This window comes from Saccopteryx bilineata, chromosome 8 (assembly GCF_036850765.1).
Source record: "Saccopteryx bilineata isolate mSacBil1 chromosome 8, mSacBil1_pri_phased_curated, whole genome shotgun sequence".
NCBI lineage: Eukaryota > Metazoa > Chordata > Mammalia > Chiroptera > Emballonuridae > Saccopteryx > Saccopteryx bilineata.
The window spans coordinates 84,880,960-84,894,721 of NC_089497.1; the positions used below are offsets into that span (position 1 = coordinate 84,880,960).

General features: G+C 39.3%; 1 protein-coding gene across 6 annotated transcripts in view; it reads left to right on the forward strand.

The window, feature by feature from the left end:
- The window catches only part of PLD1 (phospholipase D1), a 315,252-nt gene that overhangs the window by 228,550 nt on the left and 72,940 nt on the right, over window positions 1-13,762 (forward strand). For all 6 annotated transcript variants that reach the window (XM_066241913.1, XM_066241915.1, XM_066241909.1 and 3 more), the window contains 2 exons: window positions 8,974-9,084; window positions 12,440-12,528. In XM_066241913.1, the coding sequence (XP_066098010.1) occupies window positions 8,974-9,084; window positions 12,440-12,528 (200 nt within the window). The remainder of the gene's footprint in view (window positions 1-8,973; window positions 9,085-12,439; window positions 12,529-13,762) is intronic.

The window sequence follows — 13,762 nt, forward strand, 5'->3', positions numbered from 1 at the left end:
GCTGATGGTTTATCATAGATGGCCTTTATTATGTTGAGATATTTTTTTCTATACACATTTTGTTAAGTGTTTTAAACATAAAATGATGTTGTATTCTATCAAATGCCTTTTCTGCATCTATTGATAAGATCATATAGTTTTTGCTCTTTGTTTTGTTGATATGGTGTATTACGTTAACCATTTTACGTATGTTGAACCATCCTTGTGATTCTGGGATGAATCCCACTTGATCATGATGAATTGTTATTTTTTTTTTTTTTTTTTCTGAAGCTGGAAACGGGGAGAGACAGTCAGACAGACTCCTGCATGCACCCGACCCGGATCCACCTGGCATGCCCACCAGGGTTGATGCTCTGCCCCTCCGGGGCATCGCTCTGCCGTGACCCGAGCCACTCTAGTGCCTGGGGCAGAGGCCAAGGAGCCATCCCCAGCGCCCGGGCCATCTTTGCTCCAATGGAGCCTTGGCTGCAGGAGGGGAAGAGAGAGACAGAGAGGAAGGAGGGGTGGGGGTGGAGAAGCAAATGGGCACTTCTCCTATGTGCCCTGGCTGGGAATCGAACCTGGGTCCCCCACCAGCCAGGCTGACGCTCTACCGCTGAGCCAACCGGCCAGGGCTAGATGAATTATTTTTTAAATGTGTTGTTGTATTTGATTTGCTAGTATTTTTCTTAGTATTTTAGCATTGGTACTCATTAGAGATATTGGTCTGTAGTTTTCTTTTTTTGTGTTGTTCTTGCTAGGTTTTGGTATGAGAGTTATGTTGGCCTCATAAAATGTGTTTGGCAGTATTGCTTCTTGATCAGTTTTTTGGAAGACTTTGAGTAGAATAGGAACCAAATCTTCTTTGAATGTTTGATAGTATTCACTAATATAGCCATCTGGCCCTGGACTTTTAATTTGGGGAGGTTTTTAATAGTTGTTTCTATTTCCTCCCTGCTTATGGGTCTGTTAAGGCTTTCTGCTTCTTCATGACTCAGTCTAAGAATATTGTATTGTTCTAGGAATTTATCCATTTCTTCTATATTGTTAAATTTGGTGGTATATAGTTTTTCATAGTATTCTACAATAATTCTTTGTATATTTATCATATCTTTGGTGATTTCTCTTTCATTTTGGATTTTGTTTATATGAGTCCTTTCTCTTTTTTTCTTGGTGAGTCTTGCCAAGGGTTTATCAATTTTGTTGATCTTTTCAAAGAACCAGCTCCTTGTTTTATTAATTTTTTCTATAGTTTTTCTGTTCTCTATTTTATTTATGTGTGTTCTGATTTTTATTATTTCCTTTCTTCTGCTGGTTTTGGGTTGTCTTTCTTCTTTTTCTAGTTCCTTACGATGTGAAGTTAAGTGGTTTACTTGGACTCTGTCTTGTTTGTTCATATAGACCTGTAGTGATATGAACTACCCTCTTATTATTGCTCTTGCTGCATCCCAGAGATTCTGATATGTTGTTTTGTTATTTTTGTTTGCCTGTATGTATCTTTTGATCTCTGTGCTTATTACTTCTTTGAGCCACTCATTTTTTTTAATTTTTATTTAATAATTTTATTTTTTTAATGGGGCAACATCAATAAATCAGGATACATATATTCAAAGATAACATGTCCAGGTTATCTTGTCATTCAATTATGTTGCATATCCATCACAGAAAAGTCAGATTGTCCTCTGTCACCTTCTATCTAGTTTTCTTTGTGCCCTTCCCCCTCCCCCTTTCCCTCTCCCTCTCCCCCCTCCCCCCGTAACCACCACACTCTTATCAATGTCTCTTAGTCTCACTTTTATGTCCCACCTACGTATGGAATAATGCAGTTCCTGGTTTTTTCTGATTTATTTATTTCACCTCGTATAATGTTATCAAGATCCCACCATTTTGCTGTAAATGATCCGATGTCATCATTTCTTATGGCTGAGTAGTATTCCATAGTGTATATGTGCCACATCTTCTTTATCCAGTCATCTATTGACGGACTTTTTGGTTGTTTCCATGTCCTAGCCACTGTGAACAATGCTGCAATGAACATGGGGCTGCATGTGTCTTTACGTATCAATGTTTCTGAGTTTTGGGGGTATATACCCAGTAGAGAGATTTCTGGGTCATAAGGTAGTTCTATTTTCAGTTCTTTGAGGAACCACCATACTTTCTTCCATAATGGTTGTACTACTTTACAGTCCCACCAACAGTGAATGAGAGTTCCTTTTTCTCCACAGCCTCTCCAACATTTGCTATTACCTGTCTTGTTAATAATAGCTAATCTAACAGGTGTGAGGTGGTATCTCATTGCAGTTTTGATTTGCATCTCTAATAACTAAATAAAATGAGCATCTTTTCATGTATCTGTTGGCCATTTGTATTTCTTCCTGGGAGAAGTGTCTGTTCATGTCCTCTTCCCTTTTTTTTATTGGATTGTTTGTTTGTTTGTTGTTGAGTTTTATGAGTTCTTTATATATTTTGGATATTAGGCCCTTATCTGAGCTGTAGTTTGAAAATATCATTTCCCATTTAGTTGGCTGTCTGTTTATTTTGTTATCAGTTTCTCTTGCTGAGCAAAAACTTCTTAGTCTGATTTGGTCCCATTCATTAATTTTTGCCTTCACTTCTCTTGCCTTTGGAGTCAGATTCATAAAATCCATGAGTTTAGTACTTATGTCTTCTTCTATGTACTTTATTGTTTCAGGTCTTATGTTTAGATCTTTGATCCATTTTTGAGTTAATTTTAGTACAGGGGGACAAACTGTAGTCTAGTTTCATTCTTTTGCATGTGAGCCACTCATTTTTTAAATGTATGTTGTTTAGTTTCCACATTTTTGTGGGTTTGCTTACCTCCTTTTTGCATTGAATTCTAATTTCAAGACTTTATGATCAGAAAATATTCTTGGTATAATTTCAATTTTTCTGAATTTGTTGATGTTATTTTTGTGGCCCAACATATGGTCAATTCTTGAGAATGTTCCATGTACACTAGAGAAAAATGTATACTCCGGCACTTTGGGATGAAAGTTTCATAGATATCTATCATATCCAATTGTTCTAGTGTTTCATTTAAGGCCAATATTTATTTATTGATTTTCTGTTAGGATGAACGATCAAGAGCCATCAGCGGTGTATTGAGGTCTCCAAGTATGATTGTATTTTTGTCGGTTTTTATTTTTTGGTCAGTCAGTAGCTGTCTATATATTTTGGTGCTCCTTGGTTTGGTGCATATATATTAAGAATCGTTATGTCTTCTTGATTCAGTGTCCCCTTTATCATTATATAATTAACATTTTTGTCTCTGATTACCTTTGCTGTCTTGTAGTCAGCACTATTAGATATGAGTATTGCTACACCTGCTTTTTTTGGATGTTATTTGCTTGGAGTATTGTTTTCCAACCTTTCACTTTGAATTTGTTTTTATCCTTGTAGCTTAGATGTGTGTTTTGTAGGCAGCATACAGTTGGATTTTACTTTTATCCATTCTGCTACTCTATGTCTTTTTATTAGTGAGTTCAATCCATTTATGTTTAGTGTAATTATTGGCATTTGAGGATTTCCTATTGACATTTTATGTATTGCTTTCTGATAGTTTGTATCTTGTTTGGTTCTTCTCTTTTATTTTTTTATCATTTGTTTTTGTTTGGCTGTAATCCATACGTCTTTTCTCTGTTCCTTCCTTTTTCAAGCATGTACTCTTGTGTTGGTTTTTTCAGGGGTGGTTACCATGAAGTAATAGAAAGCCTGTTCATTGTAGTACATTGTCTCATGCACGCTTCTGCACTCCATCCTCCTTTGCTACTCTTAATCTTTGTTCTCTCCCCTTTTTTGTTTCTTTGTCACAGATTGATCTTGTTTTTATTGTGATCTTAATGGAGCTTTTACTTGTAGTTTTTGTTTTGTTTTGTTTTGTTTTGTTTGTATTTTTCTGAAGCTGAAAATGGGGAGAGACTGTCAGACAGACTCCCGCATGTGCCCGACCGGGATCCACCCAGCATGCCCACCAGGGGCGACGCTCTTCCCACCAGGGGGCGACACTCTGCCCCTCTGGGCATCGCTCTGCCATGACCAGAGCCCCTCTAGCGCCTGGGGCAGAGGTCAAGGAGCCATCCCCAGCGCTCGGGCCATCTTTTGCTCCAATAGAGCCTCGGCTGTGGGAGGGGAAGAGAGTGACAGAGAGGAAGGAGGGGAGGGGGTGAAGAAGCAAATGGGCGCTTCTCCTATGTGCCCTGGCCAGGAATCGAACCCGGGTCCCCCACACACCAGGCCGACGCTCTACCGCTGAGCCAACCAGCCAGGGCCTGTAGGTTTTTTTTTTATTGTTCTTTGTATCTGGTCGAAAAACTCCCTTTAGTATTTCCTGAAGTGGGGGTTTTCTGATGATAAATTCCCTCACCTTTTCTGTATCTGTGAATGTTTTTATTTCTCCTTCGTGTTTGAAGGGTAGCTTTAATGAGTATAGTATTCTTGGCTGGAAGTTCCTCTCTCTCAGAACTTTAAATATTGGGGTCCACTGTCTTCTTGCTCATAGTGTTTCTGCTTAGAAATCTGTTGATAATCTAATGGGCCTTCCTTTATATGTTGTATTCTTCTTTTCCCTGGCTGCCTTGAGAATTTTTTCTTTATTGTTGGTTTGTACCAATTTCATTATGATATGCTTTGGAGTAGGTTTGTTAGGGTTAAGATAACTCGGTGTGTTTTTTTGCTTCTTGAATTCAAGGCTTTAGTTCTTTCCATAGGCTTGGGAAGTTCTCGTCTATTATTTGTTTGAATATGTTCTCCATTCCATTTTCTCTCTCTTCTCCTTCTTATATACCCATTATTCTTATGTTGCTCTTTCTGATGGAGTCAGACAATTATTGTAGGGCTATCTCAATTTTTTTTTAATTTGTGAGTCTCTCTTCTCTTCTGTCTGTATTACCTCTAGTTGCCTGTCTTCTATGTCACTAATTCTCTTTTCTATCTGGCCTGTTCTATTGGCTAAGCTTGTTACCACATTTTTCAGTTTTGAATTGTGTATTTCATCTCTGTTTGATTCATTTTCATAGTTTCAATATCCTTGGTGAAGTATTCTATCTGTTCATTTAATTGTTTTTTGAGCTTCCTAAATTGCCTTTCTGTGCTTTCTTGTATATCCCTAAGTATTTTTAGGACTTCTATTTTAAATTCTCTGTCATTTATCTCCAAGGTTTCTAAGCTATTGAAATTTTTTTCTATAGATTTTTTCTCATCTATCTGAGCTACATCACTGTCTTTTGTATCCATGATATTTGATTTCTTTTCTTTAATGGCATTTGAGAGTAGTATTGTTAATAACACTAATAAGAGGTGATGAAAAAAATTTTTTTAAGAAAGTGCAGTGAAAAACTGAAAATTCTATTGTGCTAAGTGGAAAAAAGACAATAGAATGATGGGCTTGAGTTGGGGGGAGTGACAAAGAGGCAAAAAACAAGGCTAGAACCCACAAAATTCCACAAGGAAAAAACTTAGATCAATAAAATAATTTGTTTGTAAATGATGGTCAAATGAGATAGATTGTGTAAGTGAAAAGAAAAAATAAAAAGAGAAAAAGGAAAAGTAAATACAGTGAAAAATGTAAGTTCTATTATATTAAGTGGCACAAAACTGTAGAATGGAGAGCCAGAGTTGGGGGAAATGCTAAAGAGATAAAAAGCGAAGTAAAAAGCACACAAAATGCCACAAAGAAAAATTTGAATCTAGAATAAAATAATTTGTTTGTGGATGAGATTCGAATGAGAGAAAAAGTGAAAGAGAAAAGAAGGAACAAAAAGAGAGAGAGAAAAAAATTGAGTTACGTTTTTTGGAATATAACACTCATAGGAAATAAAAAGAGAATGGAAAATGTAACATCTATGGGTAATAATGTTTAAAATGAAAAGAAAAGAATAAAATGGAAAGAGGATAAAGTGACCAAGGTGGAAGGAAAAAAAAGATAAAAAATAAATGAAAAAAAATGAAAAATGTTATAAAGACTGTGGATTTTTCCTGGCTTTGAGAAGTTATCTTCTTCCTTTTTTTTTCTTCTTTCTCGTTTTGGTCAGTGGCACTGTACCCTAGGTTCTGCCCCTGTGGCACTCTTAGGCTGAGATTTGCTCTTATGTCACTATGGTGATAACATAAACTAGGTCTCAATCCCCTTGGTAGGAGGGACTTGTTAGCATTTGCAGGCTCAGACAATGGGAGAGTCCATTTTCCAGGAGCCTCTCCCCAAATCTCTCCTTCCTGAACCAGCAGCCTGGGACCCAGCTGTGAAGTTGCCCCAGCAACTGCCTGGCGAGCAAAAGGCTCTAAAAGCTGCCAAATCCCTCCTCTATCCCCACTCAGCACAGGGGTTCTGGGTAAGGCTTTGCCAGCCAGAGCCGCCAGCATAATCAGGCAGGGCTGGGAGCTGATTGCCTTTCAGCTGTCTTTCTATGAGCATTCGGGCATGTCTAGTATGCCTCAGCACTCCCCAGGTCTACTCTCCAGAGACTGTCTGCAAGCTGCCTGCGTGTCCTCCCCCTACCACTTCCGCAGTTCTCTTCCCCAGGAGTGTGCTTTGTTAGCCTGTATGGCTGGCGGAGGTGCTACACGCAGACAGGTCCAGGAGTAGGAAAGCCAGCTTTCGTGCACTTCCCACACGCTGTTTTTTGGGAAGATGGGATTATTCAGAAACTCTGGTCACAGCCACACAGAGGGTCACAACTGATAGTCTCCCACCCAGCCCCTCCCTCTGGGGATGCGGGCACACTGCGCCAGGCGGATCCACTCGCACACTGCCAGCACTCACTGACCTGGATACCGGGAGTAAACAAAGCAACTGCTCACCCACCTCTGCTGGGGTCTGCCGCTGGAGTTATCTCCGCATGGGCTGAACCACAGGCACACTCTCTCCTCAGCTTGAATGTCTCTGCCCTAGCCCAGCTTTTTCCGCACCCCCAGCCCTCGCTTTCTCTCAGTTCGCAGTGAAACAACTCTTGCTCAGGTCAGTGAGGAAAGCAGAATACTCCATTCTCCATCTTATTTCCTTCAGAGTGGATTATATATTCAGCCACCTTTTCGCCCAATCGTACCTTTGTTTGATGTATATGTATTTCAGATGCTCCTGAGATTGCTTTTCTGTCTCTAGTTGTTGAATTTTTGAAGTTTCAGGGAGAGGTATCGGCAGCACTCCTCACGGCACCATTTCTCTGACGTCACTCTATTATTTCTTATAGACAATAATGCAGTTCTTTGGAGATGATGTGAAATCAAGATATTTTCCCAGTGTAGATCATATTTATCTAATTTTCCTTAGGAGTTTTCTTTTGATATATCAACTCTTTCTGTTCACAATTATAGTTTCCAATTTTGTTGCACATATTCATCTAATAAAATTAAATAAAATGTTTTGTGGGGAGCTATTTTATAATAACTACCTCATACTGAATACAGTGATAACATTTTTGAAGATGGCACAATCAATGATTTGATTAAGTATTAAGTTTGAATTTCAGTAGCTTTATAGTTGCAATTTTTTAAGTTACTGATTAGAGTAATAATTGTACCAGATCTTTTATATACAGGTGGGCAAAAGTAGGTTTACAGTAATTTGTATGAAATAAGAATAACCTGTTTTGTGTACCCACAACTGTAAACCTACTTTTGCCCACCCCTATACAACAGAAAAATTGATTATGAATTGGATCATTTTATATATTCTTGAAAAATATAGGCCCTTTTTTAATTTTATTTTTAATGAGAGGAGGGAAAGCAGAGAGATACTCTCACATGTGCCCCAACCAGGATCCACCTGGCAAGCCCACTAGGGGGCGATACTCTGCCCATCTGTGGCGTTGCTTCCTTTGCAACCAGAGTCATTTTTTAGTGCTTGAGGCAGAGGCCATGAGGCCATCCTCAGCATCCAGGGCTAACTCACTCTAACCAAGCTTTAGCTGCAGGAGCGGAGGAAAGGAGAGAGAGAGAGAAAGAGAGAAAGTAGTGAGAGGGAGAGGGGTGGAGAAGCAAGTGTTGCTTCTCTTGTGTGCCATGACTGAGAATTGAACCTAGGACTTCCATATGTGGGCCAACTCTCTACCACTAAGCCAACCAGCCAAGGAGTATAGGCCCTTTTGTAAATTTTCAATTAATGTTGACCTCATGAACAATAGCTTCAACATTCATTTCAAATCAGGAATAGTAAATCTATTTTTATAGTGATTCTCGCATAATGTTCTGCTATCATTTAAGGGAAGTCAATAAGTATTTATTGAGTACTTACTCTATGCCCAGCATTATACTGCAATATCAGTTAGAATGCTAAAAATTACAGTCAGCGGTTTCTAAGTGTTGAAAAGCTATTATGTCATCTAGTGCACCCTCCCAGGCCCAGCCACAGTCTGCTCTGCAGTGTCCTGACATGCTCCGCCAGCACTCAGACACATCCTTCAACATTCTCATTAATAAAAAGCACTTAGTATATAGCACTCACTAGGTGCCAGGCCTCCTGCACACTCCACAGTAATTCATTTACTTCCCTCTACAGCCTTATAGAGTAGATACTCCATTTTATAGAGCAGAAATTGGAGGCACAAAGAAGTTATGAAAGTTGTCCAAGAGCAAAGCCACTAAGTGGTAGAGCTAAGCTTTGAACCTAGGCAGTTCGCTCTGTGTCAGTGTATTTAACATGTACTCAGGTGTCTGAGCTAGAAGCTCATGTTGTGATCCAGGTGGGAGCAGGTGAGTGAGCAGAGGGAAGCTGCTCATGGTTTCCAATTTTGAATGAAAATTATACTGAATGGAAGAAGAAAATATCTGATATTTGATTACCAGCTGGGCTTCTTCATTATGAATTATGTCCAAGGACCAGTTCCCCACCCACCTACTTTCTCCTGACCCATACATGACACTCAAGCCACTGTATTTATTCAGCTGTTTAAAAGAAAAAAGATTGACTTCATTGTATCAATGCATCCAGTGTCATCTCCATTGTCTTATGTTTGCTCATTTCTTATTGCTGCCTCATAGTTGCTCCGCTCGGCTGATGATTGGTCTGCTGGGATAAAGTACCATGAAGAGTCCATCCACACTGCTTACGTCCATGTGATAGAGAACAGCAAGCACTATATCTATATAGAAGTAAGTTTTGCTCATGCAAATTGCAATGACAACCTGCTTTCCCATAAATACCATACAGAGACTGCAGGGTCTCCAGACTCAGGACTTGCTGTATTAATAAATATGTGTAGCAACACGAAGAAGTCTTGGGTCACTTGAAGTTTTACTTCCCCAGCATACTTGAAATTTCCTTTGCTTTTCATTAACTTGGGACTCTAAGTTCCCCAGATTCTTGTTATTAAATGTACCCACTCATTGTAATATTGTTATCAGAAAATAGCCCACATGGTTGTGTAAACTTGGATTTGGCTTGAATTAGAGGGTGGAGGTGTGAAAACACATCCTGCGCCAGGACGGCAGGCACAGGGATCCGTTGCTAAAATAGAGACCGCCACTTCACTGTTCTGGCGTGTTGGCATAGAGAAAGTGCAGGGTAAGGAGTATGGGAGAGGAAGATGTGAGAATATTAAAGGCAGGTACCACCTTCTTCAATCCTGTGTAACTATTAATTATAAAGCTTTTTTTTTTTTTTCAGACCCAGAGTTTGTGTTCAAAGAATAGGGAAAAATCTAGGGACACTGGGTTTCCTTTGGGAACCTTAATTTTACTTTCTAACCCATCTAAAGCTACCTCAGAGTACTTGGAAAATCCTAAAATAATAAAAAGTCATGCTGATGCAAAAATAAATTAGAGCACATCTCCTTTCTTTATTTTAGTCTCTTCTTGTCCATTGAATTTTGTAAAAATGTATGGAGGGAAATGGATTGCTGGAGAAATGATTCAAGCCCTGCTTTCTTCCTCTTGTGGCTGGCCATCTTTCCTTCCACACAATGGCAATTCATTAGAGGCAAGGAGGAAAGAACTGGAGATTTATTTACAATACTTCACAGTCGTGGAGAAAAAGAAGGCTGACTTAAAATATTAGCCAGCTAAATGCAATGTGGTATCCTGAATGGGATCATGCAACAGAAAAAGGATGTTAGTGAAAAAATTAGTCAACTCTGGATAAAGTCTGGAGTTTAGAGTCTATATATCTGATTAGAGTTATTAATTTAAAAAATTATAGCATAAAAATTGAGCTGTTAACATCTGGCTTATGCACTAGTCAGAGTCCTTTTGTTTTACCTCTTGTTGGTCACATTAAGTCAGCTTTTCTTATTAACGCTGCCACACTACTAAATGGCATCAGTAACGCCAAGCTAAAACACATGGATGAGGACAATAACCTGGTTAATGTACTCCTAGGCAAGGTAAGCGGTCAGCATTCGCCCTGCTCTCCCCGAAAAGGAAGTAAAGGACATGACATGTGGCTAGTGTGTGTTACAGCTTCTGAGGAATGCTAAGCTTCTCTGTAATACAAATTCAGAAAAACAAACATGCTTTGGTTCCCACTGAGGTTTTGATTGTTCTGTGCCCGAAGGGAAAACATTCTCAAATGTGTTTCTGCATGTCTTCTTGTAAGCTTGTGTCCTGGGGGCAGTTTATAGATTATGCACTTAAGTGTCAGAACGTGTATAATAGTGAACGTGATAATGGTGCAAAGGGATGATAGTATGTTCACTCATTTCTTATATATTTCTTTAAATGATTAGCAAAGTTTACTTTGTGATGATTAAAACAAGTATATTAAAACAATATGTATAGGCCCTGGCCAGTTGGCTCAGTGGTAGAGCGTCGGCCTGGCGTGCAGGAGTCCCGGGTTCGATTCCCGGCCAGGGCACACAGGAGAGGCGCCCATCTGCTTCTCCACCCCTTCTCCTCTCCTTCCTCTCTGTCTCTCTCTTCCCCTCCCACGGCCAAGGCTCCATTGGAGCATAGATGGCCCGGGCGCTAGGGATGGCTCTGTAGCCTCTGCCTCAGGCTCTAGAGTGGCTCTGGTTGCAATAGAGCGATGTCCCAAGATGGGCAGAGCATCGACCCCCTGGTGGTCATGCTGGGTGGATCCCGGTCGGGCGCATGTGGGAGTCTGTCTGATTGCCTCCCCGTTTCCAGCTTCAGAAAAATACAAAAAACAAACAAACAAAACAATGTGTATAAATAGAGCATGTTATAGTGATAATATTTGTATCTCATTTTTAACATTCCTTTATGCAGCAACTAAATCTTTTATACCATTATAATAATGTTATCCTGGTTTTTTAGTAATAGTGTTATAGAATGTTTTATAAATACATGAATAACAGATCTACTTAAAGAAAAAAGAAATAAAAATCATTCTATTGGTCTATTTATATATATATATATATGCTACATACAAAAGAGATTTTTAAATTTTACTTAGAAAATTAAATTGAATGGGGTGATATTTATTAATAAGAGTGCATGAGTTTCAGGTAAACACATTTATAGCATTTGAACTGTTGATTGCATTGTGTGCCCATCACTCAAAGTCAAATCATTTTCCGTCACCTTATATTTGTCCCTCTTTACTCCCCTACTAAAGAGATGTTTAAGCTACTTAAAACAGAATTAAGGAATAATAAGAGACCCAAACCAATGAGATAAGCACAAAGCAGATACTAGTCAATAATGGAGAAAGGGTAGAGAAAATAAGACCAGGATTCTGCCATCTACCCTGTTAAAAAAGTAAACTTAACTTGAGATAAAATGTTTGTCAACTTAGAATATTTTTATTGAATTTATTGGGATGACCTTGTCTATATAAAATTGGTTAATAAAATTATATAGGTTTCAATGCACAGTTCTATAATACATGACCTGTGTACTGTATTCAGTCTTAACCACCCAAGTCCAGTCTCCTTCTGTCACCATGTACCCCCTTGACCCTCTTCTGCTTCCCTGCCCCCTTTCCCTCTGGCAATCCTCATTCTTTTGTCTGTGTCCATGAGGTTGAGTGGGGGGTGGGGGGTTTGTTTTTTTGTGTGGTTTTTGCTTAATCCCTGTACCCTTTGCACCCAGCCCTCTGCTGCCACCACCCTCCCCTCTGATACCTGAGAGTATTTTCTCTATATTTAGCCAACATAGAATTTTTCATCATAAGCATTTATGCAATGTGTGAATCTGAAAAAGAAACACAACAAACAGATTTTCCTATTGGTTAAATTTGGAATGTTCTTACCATTCTAAGAATGTAACCTACAGGAATTTACGTGATGAAATATAATAGTTTAACCTTTTGCTGGACTAAGATGTTACCCCTGTTACTACCTGGGGATGCATGTGATCTGGAATAAGATGAGGTTTTTTTCATTCTGTGATTTACCTTCCTGAGGTGATTTCATGGCTCAGAACATGCCGCTATGTGAAGTGTTTTTTTTAAATATTAATGTAGATTTTTTTTATATACCGCATTTCCCTTATATACATACTACTGAAATAAGAACACTTAAATGATTGTCCTATTTATTTTTCATAGAACCAGTTTTTTATAAGCTGCGCTGATGACAAGGTCGTGTTCAACAAGATAGGCGATGCCATTGCCCAGAGGATACTGAGAGCTCACAGGTAAAGTTTGGGGCATTTTGGCAGGAGTTGTGACTGCAGTTGATCTGGCATTTACTGACTTTTGAAGGCCCTTTTTGTTTTTTAAAACTGTCTTTTCCTAGCAAGCATGATTCAGTTCAGGGAGCAGGATATTGATTCCTTAAGTCTGAGTCAGTTGCTGAGAATTTTTTAGTCCATTTTTTGAAGGAGTGTGAATTCTTCCAGAGCACAGTCATTTTTTCCTGGCCAATCTTTTTCCCACACAGATTTGTGATTTGATTTATTTAATAGCAGACAATTAGCAGAGCTTACTTAAAAATCAAAGCAAAATAGTCATAGTTTTCCGTGAGTTATATTTAAATTCTTGTTAGCATCTGTCTTACTTCTCTAACTCATCAGATTATTTCTTTAATAACATTATTATTAGGATACAATTCACATGCCATATGATCTACTCACTAAAAGTGTACAATTCAGTGATTTTTTTGTGTATCCAGAGTTGTGCAACCATCACCTGGCCACTTTTAGAATGTTTTCAGTACCCCAGGAAGGAACCTCAGCCCTTTGCCATTGCTCCTTCCCTCCTCCCTTAGCCCCTTGCCACCATTAATCTACTTTCTTCTCTGTAAATATACCTGCTCTGGGCATTTCATGTAAATAGAACATGTGTTCTTTTGTGACTGACTTCCTTCAATTAGCGTAATAGTCTCAAAGTTCATTTATTTTATAGAATGTATCAGTATTTTATAGTATTTTTTTTTGTATTTTTCTGAAGTTGGAAACAGGGAGGCAGTCTGACAGACTCCTGCATGTACCCGACTGGGATCCACCCGGCATGCCCACCAGGGGGCAATGCTCTGCCCATCTGGGGCGTCGCTCTGTTGCAACCAGAGCCACTCTAGCACCTGAGGCAGAGGCCATAGAGCCGTCCTCAGCGCCCGGGCCAACTTTGCTCTAATGGAGCTTTGGCTGTGGGAGGGGAAGAGAGAGACAGAGAGGAAGGAGAGGGGGAGGGGTGGAGAAGCAGATGGGTGCTTCTCCTGTGTGCCCTAGCCGGGAATAGAACCCAAGACTCCTGCACGCCAGGCCGACACTCTACCACTAAGCCAACTGGGCAGGGCTGTATTTTATAGTATTTTGATTGTTAGGTAATATTCTGTTATCTGGACATATCACATTTTATTTGTCCATGTTCAGTTGGTGGCTTTTGGGTTGTTTTCACTTCTTGGTTACATGAGCAATGCTGCTCTAAACA